Genomic DNA, 20,071 nt, shown 5'->3' with positions numbered 1-20,071 from the left:
TCAGAGAAAGACAAAAATCATATGACTTCACTCATATGAGGACTTTAAGAGACAAAACAGATGAACATAAGGGAAGGGAAACAAAAATAATATAAAAACAGGGAGGTGGACAAAACACAGGAGACTCATAAATCTGGAGAACAAAGTGAGGGTTACTGGAGGGGATGTGGGAGGGGGGATGGGCTAAATGGGTAATGGGCACTAAGGAATCTACTCCTGAAATCATTGTTGCACTATAAGGTAACTAATTTGGATGTAAATTTTAAAAAATAAAAAAATAAAATTTAAAAAAAAGTAGAGAAGGATTTCTTAAAACACAAAATGTACCAATGTAGGGGAAAACAAATGGATGAATTTACATTAATATCAAGATCACTTACTAATGAGAAGACACATTAAAGAAAATGAAAATTTGTATAATAAACTGGAAGAAGATATTTTTAACATGTATAACCTATAAAAGATTAATAACAATATATAAAGAACATTTGGAAGTCATAAGGAAAGCACAAATAACACAATAACAAACGACCAAATTCATGAGCAAGCACTTGGAGGTAAAGGAAACATATTACCAATCAATATATGTACAAAGAAAGATTTAGTTTCACCAGATATTTGGAAAATACAAATTGCAACATAAAATGCCACTTTAGACCTGTTGACTGACAACATAATAAAAATAAAAATATTAATGTTTGACAATTACCAAATATTGGGAGAAATTTAGATGAATAGGATTGAGAGGTAAAGATTAACTTTTAAAGACCAATCCACTACAAGCTGATCTCCCAGAAATGGAACTGACCTCCTACAAAGCACCATGGAAACCAGCATTGGTCAAATACCTAAGGTGATACCATTTCTGGTTAACCTCAAGGGTTTGACTCCAGCACACTGATTATGCCCCATGATGGACAGTGATTCTGCAAACATGAACACTCATGTCATGCGGCAAATTCTGCCACTCACTCACATCATTATACGCTTGCAAGTAGTAGAAAGGGAATTTGACCTGATCACTGTGAGAGAGAGGTTGATGGTACCATCTACTAAGAAGACTCAACCAGCAAGACAGGACTGGGCTAAAGCTTCTGTTATATCACTTTGCTATTTTACTTTGGACTCTAATCACATTGGGAGAGGAGCTGGAGTAGACTTAACTGTACAGATTAAAAGCCCTACAACCCAAGAACAATCTTCTATCATCTGACATCTGGCCATGCTAGATAACTGTGACCTATCCCATAATGGAGTAGCCAAAGGGGACTTTCAAGCAAAATTCTAGTTCTTATATTGAGTGGTGAATGTTTAAGTGGTTGTATTTTTTTAAAAACAAATAAGTATAAACAAACAAGCAAACAACAAAACAAGGGCAACCATTTGTGAGCCAGTGATGAGAGTACTTCGTGGCTAAAGACTATGATTAATCCAAACCTGTGCTTCTGGAGGCAAAACAAAAGGAAATATGGCTTTATATAGCTTTAACTTAGGTAGTTAATAACCGTATCTAAAATCCTAATAATAATTTGTGGTGTAGCTACTTTTATATCCACATTTTACACAAAATAACAGGCTCAGAGAGGATAAGTTAATAGCCCAACCCTATGTATCTAATAAAAGTTAAATATCAGATTTGTATGTAAAAAAAAATAAAAATAAAAATAGGAATGATACTGCATTCTTTGACTAGAAGCAGTGAAACTAAAAATTACTGGAAAAAAAGCTTAACTCTTTATAAAGTTTGAAGAGTCCTAATTTTTAGCAAGTAGCAAAGATAAAGTAGAAACTGAAATGACATATTAGGAACATGATAATGACACAACTATATGTAAAAGTTAAGGAATATGGCTAAAGCCACATGCACAGGAAAATATATACCTTTAAATGTTTTTTAATAAACAAGAAACTTAAAAACATATCTCAAAAAGATGAAAGAAAAAAGAAAGTAGCAAAGTAAAATAAAACTAGAAAAGGTAAGACTATTTTAATAGCTTTTTCAGATAATTGTAGATATTCTTTGGTGCTACACCGAAGCCCAACAGTGATAATTTCTTAAAGGTTAATTGCAGTGTGGAATCCAAAATCATATAATGAACTTTTTCCTATTCTGTTACATTAAAAGTAACGGGTCTACCTTGCATTTTGAATGCATTTTTTTACCTATACATGATTTTATAGTATCATACATTGGTTATTTAGAAAATATTGGTTCACTAAGTTATGCAGTTCTTCCAAATTTGACACATTGCTTTGTACAATATCAAAATCATATTTGTTAATACCACCATCATGAAAAGTCTAAGTATTGGAGTGGCAAGCACATGGTAGCAAATACAAGCTTTCCAAAATTCTAATTTTTGCTTAAAAGCTTGAATTTGTCATTGGCAACAGTACTTTCAATCATTTTCATTGAAGTGGCAGGTTTACTTTGTTCATTTTCAAGAAGATGTCTGCCAGTCTAAATGAATGTAGCTTATCCCATTGTTCCTTCAACTAAAGATGGTGTTCCATGAAAAAAAGTGACTATTTAGCTTGCAACTCAAACAAGCATTTCAAGCATTTCCTTGAAACAACCAACATATTTCACTATTGGAAGTGCTTTATGCCTACTTTCCATCTTAGAATGTAAAGGGACATTTATTCAGGAGTTGAGACTTACAAAAATGTTTTTACTGCTTCATCAAGGACATTCCTGACACTAGCATTTTTAGTTTTGCTGTGAGTGTGTGGTGTGAAGAATACAATAACAATATAAATGGCAGTTTGGTGTACTTGCTTGATTCATGCCAACATGACAGCAGTTTTATTTACCATTGACTTGCATCATTCATGCAAATGTCAAGATGACAAAAAACACAAATAACATATTTTCATTATTATGAAAATAGTCCATTGAATACCAAGGAACTAGAAGTTCTAGACTTAGATCCATGAATATAAGAAAATTTAGTATATTGTAACAAAGGAATGCCAAATCAGTAAGGGACGGGCTTTAAGAAAAACTACACCATTTCGAAGTATGTGAATGCTTAGAAAGTGGTTTGGAAAGACATATATGAAACTATTATCAAGCATGGGGATGCTTGGGGATGATGGGGATTATCAAGCATTGGTGATGACGGAAGACTTCCACTTTTAAAAAAAAATGAGGTAAATAATATAAAATTCACCATCTTGAGCATTTTTACTGTACAGTACAGCAGTATGTGCATCATTGTGCGGATGTCTAGAACTACTTAATCTTACAAATCTGAAATCCATTAAACAACTCCCCTCTCCTCCCTCTCCCTAGATCTTAGCAAATTTCATTTTGTTTTTTGTTTCTAAGAGTTTGACTACTTTAGATACCTCATATAAGTGGTTTCATGCAGTTTTTGTCTTTTTTGTGACTGGCTTATTTCACCTAGTATACTGTCCTAAAGGTTCAACCATTTTGCAGCATGTGTTTATATACCTTTTCTATTGTCTGTTTTTTTTTTCTTTAATCTTTATATCCTTCCTTCCATTAATTTTGGGTTTAGATTGTTCTTCTTTTCCTGTGTGTGTGTGTGTGTGTGTGTGTGTGTGTGTGTGTTTTAAGATGGAAAGTTAGGTTGTTGATTTGATTTGGGATCTTTCTTTTTAAATGTAGACACTTACCTCTATAAACTTCCTCTTAGTACTGCTTTTGCTGCATCTCATAAGTTTTGGTATGTTGTATTTTAATTTTCATTTGTCTCAAGATATTTTCTAAATTTCCTTCTGATTTCTTCCTTGACCCATTGGTAGTTCAAGAGTGTGATGCTTAATTTCCACATATTTCTGAATTTTCAGTGTTCTTTTTTCTATTGATTTCTAGTCTCATTCCATTGTGTTCAGAAAAGATACTTGGTGTGATTTTGATCTTCTTTAATTTATTCATATTTGTTTTGTGACTTAACATATGGCCTGCCCTGGAAAATGTTCTATGTGTGTGTTTTTTAATTTTATTATTTTTTTAATTTACATCCAAATTAGTTAGCATATAGTACAACAATGATTTCACAAGTAGATTCCTTAGTGCCCCTTACTCATTTAGCCCATCCCCCCTCCGACACCCCCTCCAGTAACCCTCACTTTGTTCTCCAGATTTATGAGTCTCTTGTGCTTTGTCCCCCTCTCTGTTTTTATATTATTTTTGTTTCCCTTCCCTTATGTTCATCTGTTTTGTCTCTTAAAGTTCTCATATGAGTGAAGTCATATGATTTTTGTCTTTCTCTAATTTCACTTAGCATAATACCCTCCAGTTCCATCCATGTAGCTGCAGATTTCATTCTTTTTGATTGCCAAGTAATAGTCCATTGTATATATATACCACATCTTCTTTATCCATTCATCCATCGATGGACATTTGGGCTCTTTCCATACTTTGACTATTGTTGATAGTGCTGCTATAAGCATGGGGGTGCATGTGTCCTTTCAAAACAGCACACCTGTATCCCTTGGATAAATACCTAGTAGTGCAATTGCTGGGTCGTAGGGTAGTTCTATTTTTAGTTTTTTGAGGAACCTCCATACTGTTTTCCAGAGTGAATGCACCAGCTTGCATTCCCAATTTTTCTATGTGTTCTTAAGAAGAATGTACATTCTGCTATTGTTGGGTGGAGCATTCTATACGTCTGTTAGGTCCGATTAGTCTATGGTGTTGTTCAACTCCTCTGTTTCTTCGCTGAGCTTTGGTCTGGTTGTTCTATCCATTATTGAAAATGGGGCATTAAAATCTCCTACCATTATTGTGTTACTGTCTATTTCTTCTTTCAGTTCTGTCAATGTTTGCTTCATATGTTTGGGTGCTCTACCGTTAGTGCATATATATTTATAATGGTTATATCTTCCTGGTGAATTGACCCTATTATCATTATATAATATCCTTTTTTGTCTCTTTTGAGACTTTCTGACTTAAAATCTACTTTTGTCTCATATAATTATGGTCATCTCTTACTCTTTTTGTTACAATTTGCATGGAATATGTGTTTCCATTCTTTCACTTTAAGCCTATGTGTCCTTACATCTAAGGTCTCTTGGGGGTGTCTAGCTGGCTCAGTCAAAGGTCCAACTCTTGATGTCAGCTCAGGTCATGATGTCACAGTTGTGAGATAGAGCCCTGCGTCGGGCTGTATGCTCACAGCACAGAGCCTGCTTGGGATTCTCGCTCTCCCTCTTTCTTTGCCTCTCCCCCCAGCTCTAAAAAAATAAAGCCTCTTGTAGACATCAGATAGTTGGATATTGCTTATTTTTATCCATTCAGCCACTCTGTATCTTTTGTTTGGAGTGTAATCCATTTGTATTTAGAGTAATTACTGATGAGGAAAGACTTCCTGTTGTCATTTTGTTGATTGTTTTTGTTTGCCTTGTAGTTATTTTGTCCTTTTCCCTTCTTCGTCCCTCCTTTTGTTACTTATTTATTTATTTAGTAATGGCATGCTTTCATTCCCTTCTTATTTTCTTGGTGTATCTTCTATAACTATTTCCTTGTCGTTACCAAGGGGATTACATAAAACATCTTCTAGTTAAATTAATATCAACTTAACTGCAATCACAACACTCCTCTCTCCCCCCACTTTATGTTATCAATAACCCAATTCACATTTTGTATTCATTCACATTTATAGTTATAATTTTCTTTTATGCTTTTGTTGTTTTATTAAATTCTATACCAGAATTAAACCTGACTTTTGTACCACTATTACAGTACTACAGGATTCTGTATTTGTCTATGTATTTATCTTTACCAGAGAGCTCTATATTTTTGTATATTTTTGTTTTGCTGTCTAGCATCTTTTTCTTTCAACTTGCAGGACTCCTGTTAACAGTTTTTATAGGGTAGGTCTAGTGTTGATGAACTCCTTTAGCTTTTGTTTATCTGGGAAGGCCTTTACTTCTCCATTTTTGAAGGTCAGTTTTGCCACATACAGTATTCTGGTTGACAACTTTTTTCTTTCAGTATTTTGCTCATATTAGCCTATTCCCTCTGGCTTGTAATGTTTCTACTGAGATATCTGCTCATAAACTTAAGGGAACTTTCTTGTACATGATAAGTCTCTTTTCTCTTGCTACTTTCAAGATCCTGTCTTTGACTTGTAACAGTTTGATTATAATGTGTCTTGCTGTGGGCCTCTTTGGGTTCATCCTAGTTGAAGTTTATTGAATTTCTTGAATTTAGATATCCATTTCCTTCCTCAGATATGGGAAATTATCAGCCATTGTTTCTTAAAATAAGCTCTCTGCCCCTTTTTCTCTCACTATTCTTCTGTGACTCCCATAATGTGTATATTGGTCCACTTGATGGTTTCCCATAAGTCTCTTAGGATTTCTTACTTGTCTTCATTTTTTTTGTTCCACTGATTTCAGGTTCATTGATTCCTTCTTCTGCTTGATCAGTCTACTATTAAAGCCCACTAATGAATTTTTCAATTCAGTTATTATATTCTTTAGCTCCAGAGTTTTTGAAAGAAATCTTTCTTTCTTCCTTCCTCCCTTTCTTCCCTCCTTCCTCTCTTTCTTTCTTTCTTTCTTTCTTTTTCAATCTCTTTTTTGATATTCTCATTCTATTCATGCATCCTTTTCCTGTTTGGTTAGTTGTTTATATGTGCTGTCTTGTAGCATTTTGAGCTTAAGATGATTATTTTGGATTTTTTGTATGGTAACTTATAGATCTCCATTTCTTTAGGGTTGAGGGTTTTATTTTTTTAAGATTTATTTTGTTCCTTTGATTGGGCCATGTTTGCCTGTTTCTTCATATGCCTTGTTAATTTTTTCTGTGATTTATGTATTTGGAAATATAGCCACCCCTTTATCTTTACAGATTGGATATGTGCAGGGAAATACCTTCACCTATCAACATAGCTAGAGATTCTGGGTATCTCTCAAATCATTTCTGGGGGTGTGTCTTCTTGGGGCTTGTGTTTGTAATTTCCAGTTACAGAGATTTGCTGGTATTTTTTGGGAGCTTGTAGTCTTTTGCTCCTTTTAGTGTCTGTATGTGATATTGCAGGTTCTCTGGGGTTGCAACAAGCTGCAAAACTCCTTTTTCTTCTTAGTGGCCCCAGGCATCTAAAGCATGAGAGTTCGATCAGTGCTTTAGGTCAGATGAGATAGAAATCAGTCCTTGAGTAGCTTCCCAAAAGCCATAACATTGGGCCCCCATTCCAGTCTTCTCTTTTCCTCCCAAAGGAAAAGTCACAAGTTGGTCACTTTCTGCTGATTGTGCCAAGTTGTGCTGGCTTCTATCTGTGGTATATGGGAAATTCTCCAGTCCTGCAATTAGTGGCTGAGCTCTCTTTTGTTCTCAGCAGCTGCCCAGGAATCCATAGTATGCTGGTTCTTCAATCATGCCAAGTCAGGCAAGACAGAAATCAGACCCATGGGTAGTCCCTGCAAAAGCTGAAACATTGGACCTAGGTTCCACTCTTCTCTTTCCCTCCCAAGAGAGAAGTCCTGAGTTGGGCTTTTCCTCTTAATCACACTGTGCTATGCTGGCTTGGGGAGGAGCAATTGCAGGTTAAATAAACGGCTTTCTTTACCTGTATCAATGGATTGTTCGTTCCTTGCTTTGAGTTTGTCTGGGTTACTACGATTTCTTAAGTTGTTGCTGGAGTTCTCATAAAGATTTTTTGGACTGTATATTGTTGCTAAATCAGTGTCTCTATGGAGGAACAAGATCTGGGGCTGCCTATTTCAGCATCTTGCTACACGATTAGACTTTCCTTTTATTCAATACAGTTCTTTGCATTTGAATTTTTTATATACATCGCATTTTCTTTTAAAAATATGAAGACAAATATTCAAATCTAAATTCTAAAATGTTGAAGGAAGAAGTTTTTTCATTGCCACAAAAGGCAAGAATATAAATATCATTGGTTTATAATGTTTCATTATTATGATTTATACTAAATGTCAGTATTAGCCTATTTTCATATATATTATAGAAAACTCCCACTATTACCTTTTCCAATTTCTTACAGCCTTAGCAAAAGTGTAAAAGGATACTTTATTATAGGATATAAGATATAAGCCAACAATACAATTATTATGTAACAGACATTTAAAATATCTTTTACCACTGTAAATAAGAATAATTGTGAAATAAATGGATTTATTTAGTTTTCCTTTTCTTTTGGGCTTTAGGCATTAGGATTTTTGTCTTCTTATGGAATAGGAATGGAATACAATCAAGCCAAGGTAAAGTTACTCTGTTTTTCCTGGAACAAAACTGAATTTTTTAAAAAGGGATATTGAATAGTCTCCTCTTTAGGTAAAGGGGCTTACTTGAGAGTGGTGGTTAAAAGTGCCAGCTCAATAGTCAGAAGTTTAAGATTAAAATACCATAAGTTTCTTGGGGTGCCTGAGTGGCTCAGTCGGTTAAGCATCCGACTTCAGCTCAGGTCATGATCTCACAGTTTGTGAGTTCAAGCCCTGTGTCAAGCTCCGTACTGACAGCTCAGAGCCTGGAGCCTGCTTCAGATTCTGTGTCTCCCTCTCTCTCTGCCCCTCCCCTGTTCACTCTCTGTCTCTCAATAATAAATGTTTTAAAATTTTTTTAGGGGCGCCTGGGTGGCGCAGTCGGTTAAGCGTCCGACTTTAGCCAGGTCACGATCTCGCGGTCCGTGAGTTCGAGCCCCGCGTCAGGCTCTGGGCTGATGGCTCGGAGCCTGGAGCCTGTTTCCGATTCTGTGTCTCCCTCTCTCTCTGCCCCTCCCCCGTTCATGCTGTGTCTCTCTCTGTCCCAAAAATAAATAAAAAACGTTGAAAAAAAAAAATTTAAAAAAAAAAAATTTTTTTAAATAAATAAAATAAAATTTCTTAATGTCCCATACTTTAGATAGATAGATAATATCTCCATTATAGATAGATAATATCTACTTCATAGGTATTTTGTAATGTAAATGAAGTATCATGTACAATGCCCTAAGTCCTCCAAAAATGTCAGCCATCTTTACCAGGGAAGAAGACAAAAGTTGAAATTTATTTTGGAGTAGTTCAAAGTTCATTGCTGGGCAAGGAATAAAAAAGCAATGATTGGTTTGAGCTTCAAATTTAAATGGCGGATATAGATATAGATTTTTTTTCGTTTACTTTAGGCACTGATATATTACACCTTTGGAAGTGCTGGAGGAAGCATGATGTCCCAAATGATTTTGGTAAGTAAATCAAGTATTCTTGGGCCCAAATGGGCATGTTATAAATACAACACTGTCAGAATATTAAGAATATATATCCTTGTGTTTTAGGGGTACAGATATTTGTCAGGAATCAATGTTCTACAGAATTGTGAAGTTGCCCTAAATCATTACAAGAAGGTAGCAGATTACAGTGAGTATTTCACATAATTTATTTTAAGATAAATAGACTTGCTGAGCAATTAGAAGAATAAATCAATGCCAGTTTGTATATTTATGAAAGTATTAAATGACTATGCTTTCAGCATTTGTTATAGTACAATTCTTTTAATACAATGTAGAGTTTTCTGATTTTATTACTTTTCAAAAGCTTTAAATGAATGTGTTTATCTTTTATTTTTGTTAGAATAAGTCCCCATGTTCTTGTGCTGTGCTTTCATTCAACTGAGAATTTGAATGAAGCATCAATAAATATTTAGCAGTTTTTCCAATTCTAACATTTAGAATATGGGATGGCTTGTTAAAAACTCTTCAATAAATGGATGTAAGATACATACACTACCAGTCTCTGTCACCACATGTGAGAACAACTTAAGTAAGCATTATTCTATTTAAATAATTAAAATGATCACAAAAAATAGAGCATGAGATTAATATATGTTCCTGGAATCATTTTCAAAGTTGAATGTAACGTTTCATCTTGCACATCATTGAACCAGACGACATAATAGGTTTTTAAATAAAAGTCTTCCAAGAAGTGAATAAGGTAAGGTCCATATGGTTAATTTCTATAATCAAAATAATATCTAAATACACAGCTCTGGCATTATTAGGATCTGAGAAAGGAAAGAGTGAAACAACTGCTTTTTAATTTAAGATACTATATATAACAAGATCATTTCATATGCTTAATGAAACTACAATTACTATATATGTTTCAAACTTCATACTTTGTTAGGCTTATTCAAATATATTTATATTTATATTTAGTTTCCTACTCTTTATAGGAAATAATTAAGAAGCTATTACTCTTATATTGTAGTTTCAATCTTGGAAAAGGTCAGTGGTAGAGAGGGTCCGTTGCCTGCTTCTAACATCTGTCTTCTCTCCTTGAGCCTGCTTGGACAAACTCTTCAGTAGGCTCTGATATGTGTTAATACACTATTTGTAGGGACTGCACAAAATAATGAGGTTTCTTGCGCTTTTCTCAGAACCAAATAAACAAAAATCAGTAAATTTCTATCTCCTAAGGGTATATATTTTTTTTCTGTTAGTAGGCCAGACCTCTGAACAATTTAAGAATAGGCTGAACAGTGTTTTCTCTAAGCTGTTTTCTCTAAGTTATCTCTTGCAACCTTGTGTATTCTGGCTAGTCTCTGTTTTGTTTCTGTTCACAGTTGCTGACAAATTGGAAAAAAGTGAAAGTATTCCAGTGGAAAAAGTGAGACTGACTGAGAGACCTGAAAATCTGAGTTCTAACAGTGAGATTTTAGATTGGGACATATACCAATACTATAAATTTTTGGCAGAAAGAGGAGATGTTCAGATACAGGTAATGTATACTGACAAATTTGGATTTTTAGAAATGCAAATTACAAGAGGTTTGGTTGTCTTGAGTCCTAAAAGGGTTAACAATGCTCCATCCTGAATATGACAGGGAAGAGACACACCCTCCTCTTTCCTTGTTCCCTGCTACTTGTAGTTTCTAAAGCCTATGGAAGAGCCAGGTGTTACAGTAATGGCAATTTTTTTTTCTTTTGCATCTACTCCTAAAAATTTTACTTTTAAAAGACCTAGATTTTAAGTATAGAACAAAGCACCATCCAGTGTTGACTTTAATATGAATGAACTCTTACCAGCATTCAGAAGTTCTGTCTTTGAGAATGGGAATGGGACAGCATTTGTGTGAGCTTTGAGAGTTAAGAGTAAAGGCTACTAGGTTTATATACCCAGGTGTTGCTGTATACCAGCAGGCCAGCTTCCTGTCACTGAGGAAGCCAGATGGCCAGTATCAATCAATTATCGAATAAAAGGTATCACCTGGAATGTTTTTCTGTTTCTTTTTTAGGCATACCAGCTGCATCAAACTAAAACAGCATACTATAATAAAATCACCAAGTAAATGCCTTATTTTTTTCACTCCTTTTTTTCACTTATTTTTTCAAGTTGTGCTATAATTGGCTTATTTTCTTCATTTAAATTAATGCTATCACTAAAAATAATTTTCAAAAATTGTTGTTCCTAGGTTTCTCTTGGACAATTACATCTAATTGGGAGGAAAGGTCTGGATCAGGATTATTATGTAAGTCATTTCAAGATTCAGTCACATCTTGTGGGGAGGAGAGTGGTGAGGGAGGATAGTAGGGCAAAAAGGGAGGAGTGGAGCATGGAAAAGTTGCTGGGGAGAGCCCATTACTACTTCCTTGGTCAGATCAGTGTTGTAGCTTTTGAGGAAGAACAAAGTTCACCAGAGAAAGCACTTTTCCTAACTGCCTCTAAATATAAAGGAGTAGAGGCTTCCAACAAAACACTGGGGCTGGGGAGTTTCCATGCTCCCCTTGAACCTAGTCTCTTCCCACCCTAACTGGTGTTGGGTGAGGAAGATACCCTCACTTGCCAGCCTTGGACACACCCATTGCCCAAAAACCAGCGGTGGAGAGTCCACATGGGAGTTTCTTGTGAGGGGTCTGAGAACCAGCCTCAGACTGCTTTCAATATAATTAGAAATATTATTAAACATCTTTATAAATTTGCAAAGCTCCTTTCAATCATTTTGCTTAACCTTACCTTATCCCAGCGAGGTTAGAAGATTAATTAACAACTCAAATTTATAGTGGAGAAAAAAGCAAATAAACTTGACCTACACAAGATCTTCAGTAAGATACCAGAGCTGGGGGGATAAGGTCTCATCTAGATTCTAATTGTGGTTTCAAGGCCATGGATCCCCTCAGATCTGAGGAAGTAACTGAGATTCTTTTTAAAAGATGATTTTGCAGCCCTTGTCATTTTATAGAACGTATGTGCTCATTGTCTCAAAGGAACACATACCCTATTTCAACATAGTCCCAATGGCTAAGCAATAGAAATAACTACTTTATTAGGTGGTTACATAAAAGAGTGATTTGTTATTACTTTTCACTTCACTTTATGTTATTTTTATGAGTGTAATTTGAGTACACACTGGGTAAATTCATAAAACATGAAAAAAATAGGTAGCAATTGAAATAAGCATATGCATCTTAAGACAGCTCACTTGAAGGTCTTCAGATTTGATTAATCTTCATCATAACCAGGGTTCTACCTTCATAGATGAGAAGTTCTAGATTCATAATATTACTCCAGTGTCAGATTTCAGTCTGCAGTGAGGTTCTCATGTTAACTAACAGATACATAAACTGGTAAGAATTGCCCATTTTCCATAAACATGAAATTCCATTGAGTGTGAAGGCACCCAAACCTCAGCTGTAGGGAATACCCTCCAGTTTTTGCAGAATACGTGAAAAACCCTATAAAGCTAAGAACTGGGGAGCACCAGCCACTCTGAATACCAGATGGGAGCTGCCTCCAGATGAGGATGAAATGTAATCCCAACGCTGAGTCAAAGATTCTGGTGCTGTAGTAGCAACAGCCAGGCACTTGGGCAACACCAAGGAACTCAGCCAGGCTCTCCTATGCACTCATCCACAGAGGTTTATCTCTATTTTACAGAGGAGGAGCTGAGGCTGGAGGAATGAAGTAAATTGTTTCAAGTATCACAGCTGGGTAGTAATGTTGAGAATCAGAATCTGAACTCTGGGCTTCAACATTCAAAGCCTGTGCTCTTTCCATTAAACTGTACTTCCTTTTGAGCTGGGTGGGGGTGGGAGACATACAACCTCTAAAATCTAGTTTCCTCATTTATAAAGCAAAAAGAGGGGCGCCTGGGTGGCTCAGTTGGTTAAGCAGCCGACTTCGGCTCAGGTCATGATCTCACGGTCCGTGAGTTCAAGCCCCGCATCGGGCTCTGTGCTGACAGCTCGGAGCCTGGAGCCTGTTTCAGATTCTGTGTCTCCCTCTCTCTGACCCTCCCCCGTTCATGCTCTGTCTCTCTCTGTCTAAAAAAGAAATAAACGTTAAAAAAAAAAATAAATACATAAAGCAAAAAGAAGGAATGATATAATTTATCAGGTTTCTGACCACTATTTGAAAATTTTCAAATGGTAGTGTTGGGCCCCATACTTCCCATCCAGACATCACCAAAATGCTGGCTTATTTCCAGAACATCTGAGTGGTTCAGGCACTTTCTAGGTGCGAGCACAGGCTTGTCCTTCCAGCTTACCTCAGCCTAATAAACCCAAACCTGCATAGAGTGCTCCAGTCAAGGCTTCAAATCTCCAGACTGATTGGCTTATGTATCAATCAGTTTAGGCTGCATCATAAACCACTCCCCAATTTAGATGGCTTAAAACAACAACCATTTATTTAACTCATGATTTTGGCAGGTTAGCAGTTTTGGCTGGGCTCAGCTGAGTAATTCTTCTGATCTCAGCCAGGCTCAACCAACCTTGACTAGGCTTGCTCATGCATCTGTAGAGTATTGGCCGGGGCAGGCTGGTTTATGATGGCCTCATCTGTGACACCTAAGATGACTAGGTTTCTCCACATGCTTTCTTCTCCCAGCCAACTATGCCCAAGCTTTTCACCTAGTAGCCAAAGGTTCTAAGAACACAAGGGTAGAAGGCCTTGAGTTGGAACTTACAAATCACTTCCACCACATTCTTTTGGCCAAAGCAAATTACAAGGTCAGCCAGCATTGAAGGGGTAGTTAAAAGGACTCCTAATGAAGGCAAACGGCAAAGTACTGTGGTCAGTTTTGCAGCTTACCACGACTTAACTGCACCAGAATCAACTTGGAGGGTGATGCAAAGTGGAGAGAGAAGGTAAAAGGATAGACCCAGTTTCTGAAAGGCTGTTACTATAACTCCTCCCATGGCTAGCCTCTCATCTTTCAAGTCTTACCTCTTTAGAAAGGATTTTCTTGATCAACTCTACTGTTCCACTACTCATCCTATTACAGTGTTTATTTTCCTCTAGCCCATATCACTCCCTGAATTATTTTGATCTTGTTTATTATCTGGATAATCATGGAATGTAAGTTCTTGTCTATCTTGCTCGTTCTATGTATCCTATACTCTGATAGTACCTTGTATATATTAAGTACTTAGTATTTATTGAACAAATGAATAAATGAATGAATGAATGAATGAGTGAGTTAGTGAGTGATAGCATCTTAAGCATTATATGTTGGTCCTCAGCCTGAGAGCCACCACTTGAGCCAGTATGCTAATGCTTTGGTCCACCAAAGAAAATGATTAATGTAGTAAGCTTCTTTATAAATGTAAGTAATGCCCAGTTTACTTCCCAGAAAATTAAGTATCAAAAACCTGGAAATAACTCATTTGCCTTTTTTTTCTCCTCATTGTTTGATTAAATTAATCTCTTTCATGGGTTGTCACTATAAGGCAACATTTTCACCTCTCCCTCCCCCACTACCAAATTCTTAATTATTGAAAAATATTGTATATGCAAGCCTTGATTACATTATCTTGAATTTCTACACATACATTTTAATGTAATTTGCATTCCTAAATATGTACAGGCTCAGCATGAATTGGCTTAGGAATGCTGGGTATTTGGGTGCATATTATTAAAGTGGATATGGCATAATTAAATTAAATCTAGCAGAGGCATAATAATCAGATATGTAAGAGCAACTGCTTTGTCTATCCTGCCACCCATTAAAAAATCAAGAGCTAATATCATCCCTTTTCAGGATGATTTACAAATTTTGAGATAAAAGGAGTATTTATAAATATTTTCAGTTTATATTTATTTTCAGTGTTTATAAATATTTCTTGGCATTTCATTCTAGGGGAAATGTTATAAACTGATTAAACTAGGGATTTTCTTGAACCAATGAAAAATCATGCTCGTTGTTTTTTTTTTTTTTTTTTTAAAGAGACGTGGGGGCACCTAGGTGTCTCAGTCGGTTAAGCATCCAACTTTGGCTCAGGTTATGATCTCATGGTTTGTGAGTTTGAGCCCTGTGTGGGGCTCTGTGCTGACAGCTCAGAGCCCAGAGCCTGCTTCAGATTCTGTGTCTCCCTCTCTCTGCCCCTTCCCCAGTCACACTCTGTCTCTCTCTCTCTCAAAAATAAATAAAAACATTAAAAAAAATTTTTAGTAAAAAAAATAGATATGTGTTTAAATAATAAAATTTCTCTTAGCATAATGCCTGGGACATACTATATTTCAACCTATCTAAGACACCATCAATTATAAGATACTTTATTTTGTGTTCTACTGAGAAAGAAAATACACTGCCAATATAAATTATATGATGCCATTGATAGTAAGAAGTGTCTTATTAAAGTGGGGGGCACATCTGAGAATCAGTAAAATATGACTGTAGGTGCTCAGTAAATATTTGAATAAAGGATAGATGGTGTCAGTCTGTTTTAGCCACTGTAACAAAAATACCATAGTCTGGGTGGCTTATAAACAATGGAAATATATTTCTCACACTTCTCGAAGCTTGAAATCTGGCATCAAGGTGTCAGCATGGTTAGATAGGGCCCTCTATCCCGTTTATGGACTTCTTGTTGTATCCTCATGTAACAGAAAGTGAGCTTGCTCTCTGGGGCCTCTTTTATAAAGACACTAATCCCATTCATGAAAGCTCTGCCAGTCACCTTCCAAAGGCCCTACCTCCTAATACCATCATCTTGGATATTAGGTTTCAACATATGAATTTTGAAGGGACACAAATATGCAGACTGCAGCAGATGATGGATGGATGGATGGATGGATGGATGGATGGATGGGTGGATGGATGGATGGGTGGATGGATGGATGGATATTTAACTCTTTGAGAGCAAGGACCCATCAAAGTAACTTGTATGATACTTTCACACAGAGCTTAGTAAATGTTTAGTAAATGCAACAGCATTAAATGTAGGTTAATTTAAAGATAAATAAAAGAGAACTGAAATGCTGAGTAAGTCATGAGAGTGGAGGGGTATAGAAGGGGAAATTAGAGAAAGCTTCATTTCCTTTAGTTCTTATGGGATCATTATATTGAAAGATGGGGAAAACTCCAGGATTCTTATCTTCTGATTCTTATTTGTTTATCTCCTTTAACAGTTCAAGTATAGTTCACCAGAATGACAGTTTTTCCCCCAGAACTCTCTATTGCCAAATATGTATTTGAAAGCCAGATTCTGAAACTAGACTTTGAGAATTATGTCACAGAATCATAGTATGAGAACTATAAGGGACTATAATGCTTAAAATCTAGTTCCCCTGTTTTAGAGATTTATAAACTTACTCTTTCATTCATTCACTCATGCATTCAGTCCAGAAATATTTCCTACGTGACTGATATACAGTAGATACTGTACTAAGTACAGAGGATTCAACACTGGGGGAGACAGAAAATTAAGCAAACAATTAAATGTATGGATGTATGCCATGATAGTTACCCACGGGTATTTTGGGTCTTGGCTCATTTATAAGAAATACCTTCATTTTCTGTATTAATAGGATCAGATAAATGTGATTGGTAAATCATACCTTTGATTTATTTACTGATAGATGATTGATAAATCATACATTGCTACAATTTGCTCCTATCCAATTGACACTTAGGTTATTCTAGACATTTTGGACATCACTTGTTGTCTCAAGATTCCTTTATGACCATAAATTTCCAATGCCTTCTATTTTCTGCCAAATAAAAGAGGAACTTTGGCCTAGTATCCAGGACTGGTATAATATGGCCCCATCATATTCCTGCACATCTTAACTTTTGGATATTCTACTTCAGCCATACTGAAGTAATTACTGTTTCCTAAACACATCTTGAACATTTCTATCTCCGTTCCTTGCTCATGTTATTCCTCCAGCCTATGATGCCCTCTGTGCTGGTGAATCCTCTCCATCTTTTGTGAGACCTTTGTCATTTAAGTCCTCTTTCTTGACACCATGAAGGCAGAGTACTAAGTGCATGGGAATTGAATCGGGAGAACTACTTCACTTTGAGTGTCATTCACTCAAATCTGCTTCACTTTGAGTGTCATTCCTTATACTGCTGTTGTGAAGATTAGGTAAGACAAAACTTGTAAAACACTTATGTACAATTTCTGTTATTCCATGCCTCTCTAATTCTTTTTGGTGTTGCTTTTATCCCACCTTTCACCTACTGTCATTGCTATTTACATATGTACCTTTCTTCACAGCAGTATTGGTGGAAAGCATATGTAGGGATGGTGTTTTTTGTTCATCTATGAATCACCTATAATACTTAACACACTACTACTATATATAGCACTTTTCAATTAAGTTTTTGAAATAAAGAATAAATGAAGAATAGAAGAGATAAATGGATGAATGGGTATATGATTTAGTGAGGTTCAGCACTGGTGGCATTCGTATTTAGTTATGTCCACAAGGCAGACTAACTTACAACAAGGGTGTGATTCCCAAATAAGTTGGCAATATTTCTGGAGCAAATGCACATATAAAGGAACTACTCACATTTCTTCCTTAAATGTTCTCTCCTCTTTGGGAAGGAGCAGATTCTTGTATGTCAACCTAGTCAAGGTTTGTGTTTTTTTTGTTTTTTTTTTAATGTTTATTTTTGAGAGAGACAGAGACAGAGTGTGAGCAGGGGAGGGGCAGAGAGAGAGAGAGGGAGACACAGTATCTGAAGTAGGCTCCAGGCTCTGAGCTATCAGCACAGAGCCTGACTCAGGGCTTGAACTCACAAACTGTGAGATCATGACTTGAGCCAAAGTCAGATGCTTAACCAGCTGAGCCATCCAGATGCCCCTAGGCTTTTTTTTTTTTTAAGTCTATTTATTTTGCGAAAGAGAGAGAGAGAGAGAGAGAGAAGCAGAGAGCAAGAGAGAATCCCAAGCAGGCTCCACACTGTCAGCACAGAGCCTGACATGGGATTTGATCTCACAAACTGTGAGATCATGACCTCAGCTGAGATCAAGAGTCAGACGCTTAACCAACGGAGCCACCCAGGCACTCTTAGTTGAGGCTTTTTAAAGACAGAAGAGTTGTGTCCTAAAAAAGACACTTTGGAAAGTGTCTTCATTTCTCATTTGTGGGCCTAATTTCTTTTAATGCTCCATGTGGTTTCTGAGGAGAACTTCTGGGAGGTTAAGATGAAGCCTAAGGAATGGGGCAACAAGGGACAGGTCAGCCCTTAGATGTTCTAGACTGAGCGTTTCAATTAATGTTACAACCTAGAGAGAAGCAGAGGCTAGGCTGGCCTCCTTCATTTTGCTTTAGAAAGAATTAGCCTGAAGTTCACTTCTATAAAAAGACTTGCACTGTTGGTGGGAATGCAAACTGGTGCACCTCTCTGGAAAACAGTATGGAGGTTCCTCAAAAAATTTAAAATAGAACTACCCTATGACCCAGCCATAGCACTGCTAGGAATTTACCCAAAGGATACAGTAGTGCTGATGCACAGGGGCACTTGTACCCCAATATTTATAGCAGCACTTTCAACAATAGCTAAATTATGGAAAGAGCCTAAATGTCAATCAACTGACGAATGGATGAAGAAGATGTGGTTTATATATACAATGGAATACTACTTGGCAATGAGAAAGAATGAAATATGGCCATTTGTAGCAACGTGGATAGAACTGGAGAGTATTACGCTAAGTGAAATAAATTAGGCAGAGAAAGACAGTTACCATGTTTTCACTCATATGTGGATCCTGAGAAACTTAACAGAGACCATGGGGGAAGAGAGGAGGGGAAAAGGTTACAAACAGAGAGGTAGGGAGGCAAACCATAAGAGACTCTTAAATACAGAGAACGAACTGAGGGTTAATGGCGGGGGGCGGGGGAGAGGGGAAAATGGGTGATGGGCATGAGGAGGGCACTGGTTGGGATGAGCACTGGGTGTTGTATGGGAACCAATTTGACAATAAATTATATATTTAAAAAAAAAGACTTAGTCTCAGCAGGAGCTAGAGGTGTCTTGTTTTACTCACTCGGCCTTATAAACATTAGGAGACTGCATGTCCAATTCTACCAAATTGTACAAAATGTCTTATAAAATACATACTGTTAACATCGAAGCATACTTTTTCAAAATAATGAACTATGTAGTTCTATAGGTGGGATTCATCTGTCCTCCACAAAGCCACATGCCCATGATGCCTTTCCACATGCAAGGAACAGTCCTCACATTTTAAAATTGTATTTGTGAACTCTATATGGCACCCACTCTTCAGGTTTATGCTTGAAATAACATTTGAAATAGCGCCTTAAACAATGTGGGCATTTCACAGATATTTTTTGAATGTATGTTAAATGAAATAAAGTCTGGTTTGAAAAACATTTTGTAGGATATGTTTGTGACTGTCAATAATACTGTTTGTTCCTTTTCTCTCCAGAAAGCATTATACTACTTCTTAAAGGCAGCAAAGGCTGGGAGTGCAAATGCCATGGCATTTATAGGAAAGGTACATGCTTCATCTTGATCAGTACTTTTTATTTCTTAAAAACCTAAGAAACTAATGGTACCAGCTAATTGAACCCAGTATAGCATGACAGATGTCTTTCATGGAAGCAGCTGGCCAGGGCATTCCACTACAGACTGAGGATAGTATTCTTGAGGTGACAGTTTGAGAAAAAGCCCCATACAACAGCAGCCTTTGTCTGAGGCACCAAAAACAGCCTTGAAAGTGCACTTGGCTCAGGGTTCCTGGGCAGAGACCCCTACCACCACCATGACCCCCTACTCTGGCACATAACAAGAGATCTGGGCGAACTGAACATCTAACTGGTATGGCCACCCCCCACACCCCCACCCCCTGCCTCCCGTGAGATGCCTCCTACCTACACCCTGGAAATGAGAACCAGCT

At 36.7% G+C, this 20,071-nt stretch overlaps 1 protein-coding gene across 3 annotated transcripts in view; it reads left to right on the top strand.

Annotated features, from left to right (window-relative positions):
* The window catches only part of SEL1L2 (SEL1L2 adaptor subunit of ERAD E3 ligase), a 123,022-nt gene that overhangs the window by 79,005 nt on the left and 23,946 nt on the right, over nucleotides 1-20,071 (top strand). For all 3 annotated transcript variants that reach the window (XM_053890448.1, XM_019462761.2, XM_019462760.2), the window contains exons 6-11: nucleotides 8,149-8,202; nucleotides 9,102-9,161; nucleotides 9,252-9,333; nucleotides 10,538-10,692; nucleotides 11,386-11,442; nucleotides 19,601-19,669. In XM_053890448.1, coding sequence (XP_053746423.1) covers nucleotides 8,149-8,202; nucleotides 9,102-9,161; nucleotides 9,252-9,333; nucleotides 10,538-10,692; nucleotides 11,386-11,442; nucleotides 19,601-19,669 — 477 coding nt within the window. The remainder of the gene's footprint in view (nucleotides 1-8,148; nucleotides 8,203-9,101; nucleotides 9,162-9,251; nucleotides 9,334-10,537; nucleotides 10,693-11,385; nucleotides 11,443-19,600; nucleotides 19,670-20,071) is intronic.

The sequence above is a fragment of the Panthera pardus genome, unplaced genomic scaffold (assembly GCF_024362965.1).
Source record: "Panthera pardus isolate Hobbes unplaced genomic scaffold, ASM2436296v1 HiC_scaffold_25, whole genome shotgun sequence".
Taxonomy (NCBI): domain Eukaryota; kingdom Metazoa; phylum Chordata; class Mammalia; order Carnivora; family Felidae; genus Panthera; species Panthera pardus.
Note: the sequence above shows the minus strand (reverse complement) of the source record. Positions and strands in the feature narration are given on the sequence as shown.